This window comes from Mytilus edulis, chromosome 5 (genome assembly GCF_963676685.1).
Source record: "Mytilus edulis chromosome 5, xbMytEdul2.2, whole genome shotgun sequence".
NCBI lineage: Eukaryota > Metazoa > Mollusca > Bivalvia > Mytilida > Mytilidae > Mytilus > Mytilus edulis.
This window is the reverse complement of record NC_092348.1, coordinates 53,656,940-53,670,550: the sequence shown is the minus strand read 5'-3', so window position 1 is coordinate 53,670,550 and position 13,611 is coordinate 53,656,940. Positions and strand designations below refer to the sequence as shown.

At 31.8% G+C, this 13,611-nt stretch overlaps 1 protein-coding gene across 1 annotated transcript; it reads left to right on the top strand.

The window, feature by feature from the left end:
• The first annotated feature begins 124 nt into the window (after positions 1 to 124).
• Positions 125 to 6,821, top strand: LOC139523888 (uncharacterized). The gene is made up of 3 exons (XM_071318261.1): positions 125 to 221; positions 3,554 to 3,664; positions 4,958 to 6,821. The coding sequence occupies exons 1-3, from the start codon at positions 173 to 175 to the stop codon at positions 6,817 to 6,819; spliced, it is 2,022 nt and encodes a 673-aa protein (XP_071174362.1). The 5' UTR covers positions 125 to 172; the 3' UTR covers positions 6,820 to 6,821.
• Positions 6,822 to 13,611: the final 6,790 nt, after the last annotated feature.

Genomic DNA, 13,611 nt, shown 5'->3' with positions numbered 1-13,611 from the left:
ATTTCATATGCTTTTTGTTTGTTTTTACATATATCAATGAGAATATCGGGTTATAAACCATCGACATTCTTCGAAGGTATCTAAGAAAATACTGGTACGAGTTGACCTAAATCTAGAGCGGAAAGGCAACCATCAATGATTTACCGTTTAGTGTATTCCACAAATTTCCGGTATGAACTCCAATGCCAGAATTATTTGCATTAACTCAGAAAATGTCAATGGTTAGTTCCCGCTAACTATAATACGATACAAATTATTTAATTACAGTAAACACAGGCTATTATCTAACATCGTCTGACAATTAACATCCGCATGGATAAAATATAAATCCATAACAAATCGCCCCACACCTAATCGCCCCAATCTTTTACAAACTCGTCCCAATTTGGTTTACCAACTCGCCCCACTTATAAAAAGGGTAAAATCCTATTGAAAATAGTTTGGATTAATTAACCCAATTATGTAAAGGGTTAAAATCCCACTAAAATAAGGTCTGCCAACTCGCCCCACTCATAAATTTTTCATTTTTGTTTGTTTTCAAACCATATGATGATCCGAACTTTAAAATACCATTGAATCAATTTTCTAACAACAATAAAACCTACTTTTACTAGCAAAAACAAGACCCACACTTATTGGAAACATTGTTGGTAAATGAATGAACAGGCATTCTCTTTGATAATTACTTGAAAGTAAAATTTGCCTTTCAATGATATGTCGATAGTCATGATAGTGTTGTACTGTTGAATTATTCTTAATTCAAAGACAAAAGTAACCAATTTGGCAAGTGCTATGATAACAAAGCTTTTAATTGAAATCCTTTATATTTATAATTATCATTTCAGATTTAGTGAAACATCATTTATTTCAATAATAATAATTTTTCGATTTTTGTATTTTGTGTAGATTAGTTTTCATTTAAGTGGGGCGAATTGGCAGACATGACAATTATATATTCTTGTAGATATTACCATTTTTCATTAAGTGGGGCGAGTTGGCAGGAGTAATAATAACAGGATTTAACCCTTTTTCACAAGTGGGGCAAGTTGGTAAACCAGTTTGGGGCTATTTCTTTAAACATTGTTGAAAGTGGGTTGAGTTTGTGAAGAAGTAGGGCGATTTTCCAGTGGGCTATTTGTCCTGCTTCCATAAAATCTCTTGAATACTTTTAATAGATCAACTTAGAACCTCTTCTTTTTTTTTTTTGCTAATTATAACAAAATTGATCATGAGTTTTTTCCAGTACAAATTCAGTGTTAATTCAGCCCATTGGCTTTGATAAAACGTGTCAATGCAACAACCTGTCTAAATTTGATAGTTTCTGCAAAGGTAACATTTCCTTCTGCAACAATGAACCGATCAGGAAATTATGAACTATAATTTGCATAAAGCACCATAATTCAGTTACCTTGTTTTGTAACCCCCATTGACATAATGGTTACATTGGTACATCATACAAACTATCATAAATCATCATATTCAGAAATTCTCAAATCCTGGTTCATTTAAATTTGTAACCTCTGTTGACTCAAAGAAGAGGCTGAGCCTTCTATGACCTGTGTTTTGTCTCCATTTAGATCTCACTTTTTATGCCATTAACATCAAGAGGGCTGAGGAAAACCCTAGTTCTATGGGGCCATCATTCTACAGAAATAACTGATCCTGATTTCAGTGATTTTTTTAGAGGGTTTAAAGTTTAAATTCTGGCCCCCTTATCCTTTTAGTTAAATCCTCATCTTTAAAAATAAATTCTAAGGAAAAACTGTATCCTAACAGGTACCAATAAGAAAAAAATAAAATTATCTTCAGCATTGTTAAATATCTTATTGCATCTTAAAATGCAACACACCATCAGAGAATATTTGCTCTGATTGGAAGAAATTGCAGGTGTAGTCAAAATTTGTTTTTGGTTTGCTTGTCCATTCTTTTGATGTGTTTTATCATTTGATTTTGCAATTTGATTAGAGACTTTCTGTTTTGAATTTTTCTCGGAGTTCAGTATTTTTGTGATTTTACTTTTTGCTGCTCACATTTTTATGGTAGCAATTTTTATATAATTTAATGTAATTGCATAACCCCTTTTATATAAAAAAAAAAGGTTCTTGATCTTGATGACTTGAGGGATATAGGGCTAGTTATTACTAATTACTTATATACTCGTGTAGATTGACACACAGGAAAAAAAGATGGATCAAGATAAATCAGGGTTGGCAAAGTATTACCCGCCCGGGAAAACCCAGGCAGGAATTCCAGTGTTTTCCCAGGCTGGGCAATACTCCAAAAAATGGGTAACACTGGGCAATATGATTTTTTAAGCATATTTCAACACAAAATAGTAAAGACTTGTTGTAGTTTCATAGTATTATAGCTAAATATATACATTTTATACAGATAACCATTGAGAGTCACTTCTAGAAGATTGAAATTCAATTTTATTCTTTTCTCCACTACTTCTATGTAGGCAGAATACAAAATTTGAACATTTTAGGATACCTTAATTTCCTTAAATTGTTTCAATAATCCAAAAAAAATGCAGTGTACATGTATATGTGAACTATGAATTTAAATTTCTTAACTTATGCAATCATATTGCTAAAAAAAACACCCTACAGGGTCAAGTCATTAACACTTATAGAAATGAAAAGGTTGAATATTGTTATATAAAAATATTTCTGACTTTATCTAAATAATTACTCATTAATTAGTGATGTACATATAAATTATGCAAAAGTAATTTTTCTTACATTTTCTTATTAATTCTTAATGTAAGTTATATACATTTGAAAAAATGAATTCTTTGAATTTATGTTGGCAGTTTGACCAATCTAGATGGGAGGGTGATTTAATAGACTTTTAGGAGAATTATTGAGAGAGGCCTTTCCATTAATATTTGTTTAATGTGTGTCTACATGTTAACTTGTCTCATAGTTGCTAGAATAGTACTTTTTCAAATGTACATTGTATGACACTTGTATTATCAGACTCTCAAACAAGTAAACTTATTTATAAATCAAAATGTTTTTTATAAATATCTTAAATATATTGCATTTGAGTTTGATCACTGAATCGTTTTTAAAATTCAGGTCAATATTTTATATTACCCAGTAAAACTCGGGTTTTCCCAGTATTTCCCACTGGGCTGGGCAATACTCATAAAACCCTGAGATAAATAGAAGATTAATTGCATCACTCAAACTGAATCACTTTACAAATGTAAAAGTAAAAACACAAAAATTAACTGCAACTTGCAATTGACAATATGAAGATATTTTGAAGTTTATAATCAAATTGTTAAATGTATCCAGATAACATTCAGAATACAAAAAATGTAAAAAGATGCATGTTGAATGGTCTATTTTTACGACATTTCCAATTTATGTACATTAAAAACTTTTCAGTTTTAAACTATGGTCCTTCTCAAATACCTTTTCAATGCTTTACAAATATGGATATGAAACTTTAATTTAGTGCTTATCATCAATCCAAAAAAATCATTTTGTTTATCTGTAAACAACCATGTTTATTAGTTAATATATTCCATAATTTTTGACAGGTGAGAATGGGCAAGTTGATGTTCTGGTACATAGTACAGACGTGTTCACATGTGGTATTTGTGAGCATAATGAAGAAAACCTTATAGATTTTTTAAAACACAAGATACAACGTAAGTAATAAGTATTAATATTGTTAAATGTTATTTTGAGCTTTACCTTAAGAGGTATTACATGGAGCTATGTTATATATGAGATATATGAAAATAAAGATTTATTTTTTTGTTTATTCATTAATGAAAGTCGTGAAAGTGAAATAGTGAATTTATAATGTTAAACAAGCTTTAAGCAGCCAGTTTGGTTCAATTTTATCAAACATTTCTGATGAACTTTTCACTTGCAAGTGAATATTTTAATCTCTTTAATCTGTATGCCTATGACCTAAGTCCTTCAATTAAACCCCTTAAGCTGGAGATGGAATTATATATATATATATATATATATATAAGAAGATGTGGTATGAGCAGAGGCGGATTTAGGGGGGGGGGGGGGGGGCAGGGGGCCCAGGGCCCCCCCCCCCCCCTTTTTTGGGAAAAAATTTGGTTGCTTATATAGGGAATCACTGAAGCGTGACTGGAGTGGGCCCCCTCTTAGGTCAGTCAGTGGGCCCCCACTTATGAAAATTTCTGGATCCGCCACTGATGAGTGCCAATGAGACAACTCTTCATCCAAGTCATAATTTGTAAAAGTAAACTATTATAGGTCAAAGTACGTTCTACAATGGGTAGCACCTTGGCTTAAACAGAACAGCAAACTATAAAGTGCCCCAAAAAAAGACTTGTGTAAAACCATTCAAACAGGAAAACCAACGGTCTAATCTAGAGGAAAAACAAGAAACATTAATGAACCACATCAACAAATAACAACCACTGAACATCAGGTTCTTAACTTAGGACGGTGCGAACAAACACAGTGGGTTTAAACATACCAACCTTCACCCTTACCTTGAACAATAGTGTAACATCACAACACTATAAAATATCAATTGAAATGGCTTAACTCAATCAAAAGACATATGAAAACAAACAAGTGAATATACACTGAATGGATGAATTTGATCTATGACACATGTATTCAGCTAAAAAAGGAAAAGAATGTTAACATTGAAAGTGAAACAAGGATGGACCATTTGGTTAACTGATTCTATCCATAAAACAATCAATCTTTATATACAGGTTAAAACATTGTCATGATTGTTAAACATACTTTTAAACTTAGAATATGAAATCAAACAGACCTAGAAAAATTCAATTGCATGTGACCGTTATCTTACATTTAGTATTTATATTTATCATGTTTATGTTTATATTGAGTTATATGACCGTCTGCAGGCCTCAGAGGTCAAATACATTTTATTGACGATGTACGTGATTGTATGACAAAGGGACTTTTTTCTTTTGTTTTAGATCAAGGACCAGGAAACTGCTATGTTTGTCAGCTATGTAAGATTTCATATACTAAAGACTCCTCGCTCATTCAGCATTATAAAGTTAAACATAAAGTGTCATTGGTTCCAAGGAAAAAAAGGAGAAATAATTTTCATGAGAAAGAAGATATTCAAGACATAACAAACATCATAGAGGAAAAAGGAAATGATTATGATCTTCAAATTGTAAATATGGAAAACCTTGATGTTGTCAGTTTATTAACCAGTGAAGGTTCTGACAACAGTAAATGTGACCCTAGTTATGAAAAAGACAGTAAAACAGATGGGCCTCAAACTGTTACACCTGATTGTGATATTATTAATTATTGTGAAGAAATTCCTGCCTCAGTAACTGTTAACACAGCCATTGAAGATTCTTTGCCAATGGATCAAAGTGATGGGACAACAGAGATTGGACATTTAAATCTAAAATCCGACAATGACTTGTCATTATCTTATACAGGACCAGTTGCTATCAAAGATAATCAGGAAATCGTGCAAACAAATTCATCACATGAAGAAAACAGTGTTGTCACTTGCAATATTGAAATAATAAGCTTGGATGAACCCAATAATGATCTTTTTATTGATGATGACGAATCACAGGAAAGAAATTTAAAATACGAAAATGATGATAAAACAGATGAAAATGATTTCTTTTTTTGTGTGAAAACAAATTTAAATGCTGGAAAAACTATTATTTATGAAAGACAAAATTTGTGCTGTATATATTGTAATTACCAAGATATGGTATTGGCAAACTTGTATCAACACATGTCTGATCAGCATTTAGATCACATGAATACCAAGGAAGAACTCAAACTTGAAAACACAAATGACAATATAAAGCTGATGAAGTTTTCTGAATATAAAAGGATTTGCTTAAAATATCACATGGGATCTAGCAGGAAGAACAGAAATACCGAAATGCAAGACCAAGCAGGAGAATTTCCCTGCAGTAAATGTGATAAAATATTTACTAGATTGCGTTATTTGAAAAAACATATCACCCTCCATAAACCTGAAAAACCTTTTCTCTGTGATTTTTGTGGGAAATCATTTAAAACTCAAACCTACCTTACTATACATCATCGCTCACATTCCAAGAAGTCGTACGAATGTGAACAATGTGATTTCTCATCATCAAATACTGCCTTAATACATATACACAGGCAACAGCATAACAATGGGTGTGTTTTATGTGATATCTGTGGAAATGCATACTCTGATAAATCAACCTTAACAAAACACAAACGTGTTCATGATCCTAATCGTCCATATCAGTGCAACTACCCAGGATGTACTTGGCGGTTTTTAACAGAAGTTATGTGCCGGGCACATCAAAGGAATCATGACACAGAAGGAAAATTTAAATGTTCCCATTGTGGTTATGTCTTTCGACACAAACATCATGTCAAAAGGCATGAAGCTCAAGTGCATGGTATTAAAAATCAACCTATTAAGATTGATGATAAAACAGATAGTGGATCAGAACCATCAAGTATGAACAACATACAGAGTATTAATGAAGTCAAAAACACAAATGAATTGCAGGAAAAAGATACATCTACAGTTAACGTTATAGTAGAATCAACAGAAGAAAGCACTTGTTTACAGGAGTCTGTGTCTGGTGGTCAGTTAGTAATTACAACAGACACTGAAGGGAATGCCTTGAATTATCAACTCACAGAAATTTCCAATATAGCTTTAATGGACTCCGGAGGAGGGAGAACAATTATTATTCCTCAAATTGACTATGGAAACGTTGTTTTGCAGAGGGTGGAAAATGCAGTTGGTGATTCACCCATGATTAAAGTTACAGAATTAAAAGAGAATATATGATATTTTGTGTCAATTGTTTTAGTATTTTATCATTATTTTTATTTTAGGGCCTCTTACATGTTATAACTGACTATATATGCAGAAAGGGTTTAACTCATTGTTGAAAGCTGTTTAGTAGCCTATAGTTGTAAATTTCTGTGTCATTTGATCTCTTTTGTAGAGTTGTATCATTCTTATTCATATCTTCTTATTCTTGTACCCAATACAAGGTTGCATGAACCATTATAAACAGGGATTCAGCTTTTAAGATTTTTTAGCAATGGCTTCATGAAAAGATATTAATTAGTTTTAAATTCAGTTATCATTGTTATCTGGCTTACAGTTGTCAGCCATATAAATTTTTAACCTGATGACAGAATGCATGCATCTAAGTAGAATACTAGCTTGCATCAACAAAGATATTTCACTCTTGCCTACTTTTTATTGTTTCAGATATTTTAGAAAAACTTAACAACAAAAAGACAAACAAGTCCACAAAATACTTCATAGAAAACTAAAGAAGTGAGCATCACAAACCCCACCCAGGTCTCAGGTGCTCTGGATTGTTGACAGACCCAAGGCCTGCTCCACAAAATGTCCCCATCATTCTGATGGCCAGTACAAATTGAATGATCAGTCTCATTAAGTGACAAGGTGACAACCCTATTCAGGAAGAGGACATGATTGTGGGCATCAGTGGCACAGGTTAGGGTTAACAGCTAATATCCAGAAAGGTTAATAACCAACATGTGATGGCCTCTGTAAAACTGTCAAATGGATGACTTGAACTTCAATACTTAGATCCTTGATTCATTGGGTTTCTTTTAAGTGTCAACCCATGGCCTCAATCAAAGAAATCCTAATGCATAATGTATAAATAGTAAACACAATCTCTTGAATATTGCTCAACTGGGTACTATATTTATATACTCAATATGCTTGGGCTATTCTTAAAATCCATTATCTGATTATAGTTTCCAGTGATCTATGTTATCATGTATGACTGTCAAGTCAATGACACAGGATGGCAAAGGACAAGGTATGATAAGGCCTGTTTTTGGCCCCCTATTTTCTCATTTTTCAAATTCTGTTTTTGAAAGCTGCTTATTATGTCAAAATATTTCCTAATGCTTGAAGTTTGTTAGGATGAACTTTAAAACCACTAATTCTAGCATCTGGGTGAGGTGAGGGGGATTAACTTTCTGTTTTTATTCAAATATTGTAATTATTATTCACTTTTCAGGTGTTTTGTACAACATTTTTTTAGTTTTTTTAAGTGCCTGCGCCAACGTGACCCAGGAATTTTTTTATTCGATTGTATTTAGCACTGTAATTTTCTGTCTAAATCGACGTAATTTTCTCCGGGTCTTGTAGACACCCTAATAAATTTTAAGAAACAATGACAAAAAATAGTAGTTTTTCTTTGTTTTGGCGTTTTTGGTGCCCTTTAACCCCTCAAACCTAACCCATCTTTTAAAATTAATGGTTTTGAAGTTCTGCCAAACAATCTTCTGATGTACGGTAGTTGTCAATTGTTTATGTAATTTATACGTGTTTCTCGTTTCTCGGTTTTTTATTTTATATAGATTAGACCGTTGGTTTTCCCGTTTGAATGGTTTTACACTAGTAATTTTGGGGCCTTATATAGCTTGCTGTTCGGTGTAGGCCGTACATTGACCTATAATGGTTTACTTTTTTGTTATTTTGATGGAAAGTTGTCTCATTGGCACTCCCACCACATCTTCCTATGTCTATTCAAACCTTAGGAAATATTTTAGCATGATAAGTAGCTTTCCAAAGCAGAATAAGGGGGTCAATAACTGGCCTTATGGTACCTTGTCCTTTAATATTGAATTAAGTGACTGATTGATTAACAATTTCCAGTATAAATCAAAAGCAGACCACCAGGGTTCTGTTTTATCTTTAACTCTTTCACTAAGTTTTTATTGACAAGAATTATGAATGCAAATTTCAGGATTCAAAACAATTATGAGGAATCAATTGTGTACATACTTTTATAGAAATGAATGGAATGTATAGTATATTACCTTTTGTTAGCCTTAATTCAAAACGTACAAAATGTATACACTCAAGCCTGCAAAAATAAGTTTAAGGGGTATACAGAAATCACCATGTCTATTTGTCTGTCCATCCCACTTCGTGTCAGATGCACAACTGTTGTATTGTAAAACTTTACCGCTGCAGCATGGGCAGGGGTAGTGTCAAATACCACATGCAAGGTAATTATGACCTTGATTTTAACCCAAAAAAAAACTTGTACAATTTGTGTTTGGTGCATATTTTTTGTACTGTAGACCAAACTTAATCAGTTGCATCATATAAATGGAGTTAGTCTTATACCAAATGCAAGTAACTCTGACCTTGACCTTTGACTCCTATGATAGTTAGACCTTTTACATGGTACAATTCATTTCTGACGCATAACTTTTGTACTGTAAGACAGGTAAATCAAACTTAGTCTGCAGTTGCATCATCTGCTGTCAAATTCTATCTCGGGTCACTCTGACCTTGAACTTTGACCACTATGATATAATATTCTATCCAACTGTTGTCCAGTTTGTAACTTCTGAATTTTAAAACCTCAGTTACAAAACTTGGTATGCACATACATCATGAGCTTGGGTGTGTTATATGCAAAAGTCAGATAACAGATTCACTTTGACCTTTCACCCTTATTTGATAAACTGCATGTTTCAGCCACAGCATGATTTTTTTTTGTCCTGTGAACAGGGATGGGGTCGATTACTTTAAAATGTAATCGATTAAATTACAATTACTTTGCTAATAAAATGTAATCAATTACATTACAATTACACCCTATTTTATATGTAATCGATTACATTAGATTACTTTTCTTCAAAGTAATCATGATTACTTTAGATTACTTATGATTACATTGTATATTGCAATATCAAAGTTTTTTTTATAACTTTTTATCCTCACAAAAAGCTAATTTTGGTGATTTTTTTTAAAAGCCTTAATTAATTCATCTTATTCAAAAGAATTTATAGACGAGTACAGTAATTTGATAAAATAGCTATAGACAAGTGTCATTTCTCTATGTAAAAGATATAACTTTTTTTTTCTACAAATTTTAACCAACTGCCTAATTAACAAAAAACCTGAACAAATAAGGAAAAATTAATTAAGTATAGTTTTATTGTCTGTTGGAAAATAATTGACACATCCATTAATGTTTTTACAGGTGTTAATCACTACTTCCATTTTTTTAACAAACAATACCTGAGCTTGGGTATTAAAATTTTATTGTCTTAATAACAATATCAAGAAAGTTAAAAGTGGTTAATTGTCATTATTTGTTTGAAAATTTGTAATACTTGATTTAATTAATAATTTAAAATATAATTATTGCCAGGTGAAAACACAAAACAACTTTGTAACTTAGGAAAGTATATACATTTATTCTCTTTAAATTAAGAAACAGTTTATTGTAATAAAAGATATTTTGTATTGATGAAACTTCTGATTTCACCTATTGCTTACTATGCACATTGTTTGTAATATTATGCGATATGTTTACACTGTACATGTACTTGTTTATACTGACGAGTCGTAAGGCTCAAAGTTAATAAAGAATAAAAATTAGAATGCACATATTATACACAAATTTATGGGAAACAAATTTATTAAATTTGTCAATTATTGTAATCTGGTTTTAACTTCCATTTTGATTTCAGTGGGCTCATATATTTATGTCGACCATCAAAGTCAAATTGGAACTAAATGTTTTCTGCATTTGAATTTCAAAGTAGTTATGTAAAAATATTGGGTAAACTTATATGAAATTGCAGTTAATATCAGAAGTTTTCAATCAAGGGTGAAAAAATGCAATCAAGGCATATTCTTGTCTCATAAGAGCTCAATCTCACAACAAAATATTGGAGAGGCAATTTCCTTCAGTAAACTGTTAACAAAATAAAACACTTGGTTATACAAATCTGTTATATAAATGATACAATTTATCACATTAAACAATTAAGGTCCCATCATTGTGAATACTAGTTTCATGATTTTTCATTCAAGCTTTACATTTTCTTTTTTTCATCTTGTCTATCAAAAACTATTTTCATATATATACAAGATTTGTAATCAGCAAGTAATCATATGAATGTAATCTGAAAGTAATCTAAAAGTAATCATGATTACACCTGTTTTTTGCAATGTAATCAATTACATTTCGATTACTTGTAATCAGAAATGGCATGATTACTGATTACATAGGATTACACTGCAAAATGTAATCGATTACAGCTGATTACGATTACTGATTACGATTACCCCATGCCTGCCTGTGAAATACTCACTTTATTTGGAATAAAGGTTTCTAAACGTCTACACGATTGTCAAACAGAGTTAACCTGACCTTGACCTTATTTCATGTTTAAGTTTTTGTGGTCAAGTCCACCTCCTATACTTCCAGCAATATGTCAACTAGCAATATTCTTCTGACCTTTTGGTCTCTTCTGGAGAGTTGTCTCATTGGCAATTATACCACATCTTTTTTTATATTGACCACAATTTCATGATTCATTGGACAATTTTTTTTTTCTAGTTTGGTCTCTTTCTCATGATTTTATATATAGCAGAGGGATATTTTCATTTAGTGTATAAAACATTTGATGTATGTTGAACATATCAAACTGACAGGTTTCATCTTACCTTGACTTCATTTTCATGGTTGATTGAAAGTTTTTGTGATTTGGGTTAGTTTTTAAATACTATATGCTATAGGGCAACTTTAATTTGTTAATGGAATGATTGTAAGGTGTACACATCTGTCTGGCAGATTTCATAACCTTGAACTCATTTTCATGGTTTATAGGTCAATGTTAAGATCTTATAGTATTCAGTTCTTCAGATACTATAAACAATAGGTAAATTATATTTGGTGTATGGAATAATTGTTTGGTGTTTATGTTTGATAGGCAGAGTTCATATCACCTTGACCTCATTTTCTTGGTTCATTGGTCAGTGATTTTTTTTCAGTGATTGTCAGTTTTTCAGATATAATAAGCAATGGGTAAACTATATTTGGTATATGGAATGATTGAAAGGTGTAAATGTCACTGTCAGGGTTCATATGATCTCGACCACATTTTCATGGTTCATTATTTGTCGATGTTCAGAAAATATATAAAGACAACAGTAGTATACCGCTGTTCAAAAGTCATAAATCGATTGAGAGAAAACCAATCCAGGTTACAAACTAAAACCGAGGGAAACAAATCAACTATAAGAGGAAAACAATGAAAGAACAAAACAACAAACACAGAAATAAACTATTAGATAACAACTGCCATATTCCCAACTTGGTACAGGACATTTTTAAAAAAAAAGGTGGGTCGGCCAGCCAAACATCTGTGCATTATCACGATTATGGCAATATAAATATAAGTTTTTTTCAGTTTTTCAGATACTATAAGCAAAAGGTCAATTTTATTTGGTGTGTGGAATGATTGTAAAGTATATACATGTATGTCTGTGTGACAGAGTTCATGTGAACACAACCTTATTTTCTTAATAAGATGTACTGTGGATTCATTATAATTAGTTTGATACTGGTACCAATTTTTGTGGATTTCGTGGATACAGGCCTAGGGAAAACACAAATTTAACTGTTCCAACGAATTTCGAATTTGCTGTATGATGCAGATTTTTGAAAAACAACTAAATCACATATCTATAAAAGTGCAAGTTTTCCCCATTCCATGAAAATTGGTACCCACGAAAATTAATGAATCCACAGTAAATCATTTTTGGGACCCTCTATAGCGTGCTGTTCAGTGTGAGCCAAGGCTCTGTGTTGGACCACACTTCGACCTATTATGGTTTTTCTTTTACAATGGTGACTTGGATGGAGAGTCGTCTCATTAGCATTCATACCACATCTTCTTATATCTTTGCCAGTCTGTTTCTTAGGTAACATAAATGATAGTACCCCTTTATTTGGTGTATGAAATGATTATAAGCTGTACATGTTACTCAGTCTCGCATATCTCATCAGATCAATATTTTTCATGGATCATTGATGAGATACATGTAGTAAAACCTCCATATTACAGACTTGCAACATAAATTCAATCAAGTTAAGCAGGAATAAATTTCAGTGTGTGAACTTTTGCTTTTTGTTTATTAATTTATTAATGCGTTTTATGGTATCAACAATTGTCTATCAAGTCTCATAACATTTGGTTGAGGCAACTTAAGTAAGAGAACGGAAACCAATAATTCAGCAACCCTTATACAACCCCAAAAATTAAAAATTTGTCAGTCTTATATTGGTATCACATTGTCGTCGTTGATTACTAGATGTTTTCATTATTCTCACAGCCAAATGTAAACAAAATAAATGCTTGATCACTGTTTAATGTACTGCTATGTTAAAACACACAAGTGACTTTTAATACATGTGTAAGAGTTGTCTTCCATATACCAGGTCTACCCCCTTAAGTAATGCCATAAATATTCACATTTGATCTGTATTTTGTTGTAATAAGCATTCTGTACAAGTTTCATAGCATTTGGTTAAAGCAAACTAAAGTTAGAGAATGGAAATGAAATATTCAGCAAATTTTTCATTTGTAAAGGGGATGACTAGAACATTAAAAGTGACACCCTTTAATTTCTAACTTTATCTGTATTTTGTGATAATAAGCGTTGTGTTTATGTTTCATGGCACATATTTGAGGCAAACTAAAGTAAAAGAATGGAAACAAACAAATTAGCCATTTTTCAAATTGTAAAGGGACATGACTCTAGAACAATTAAAGT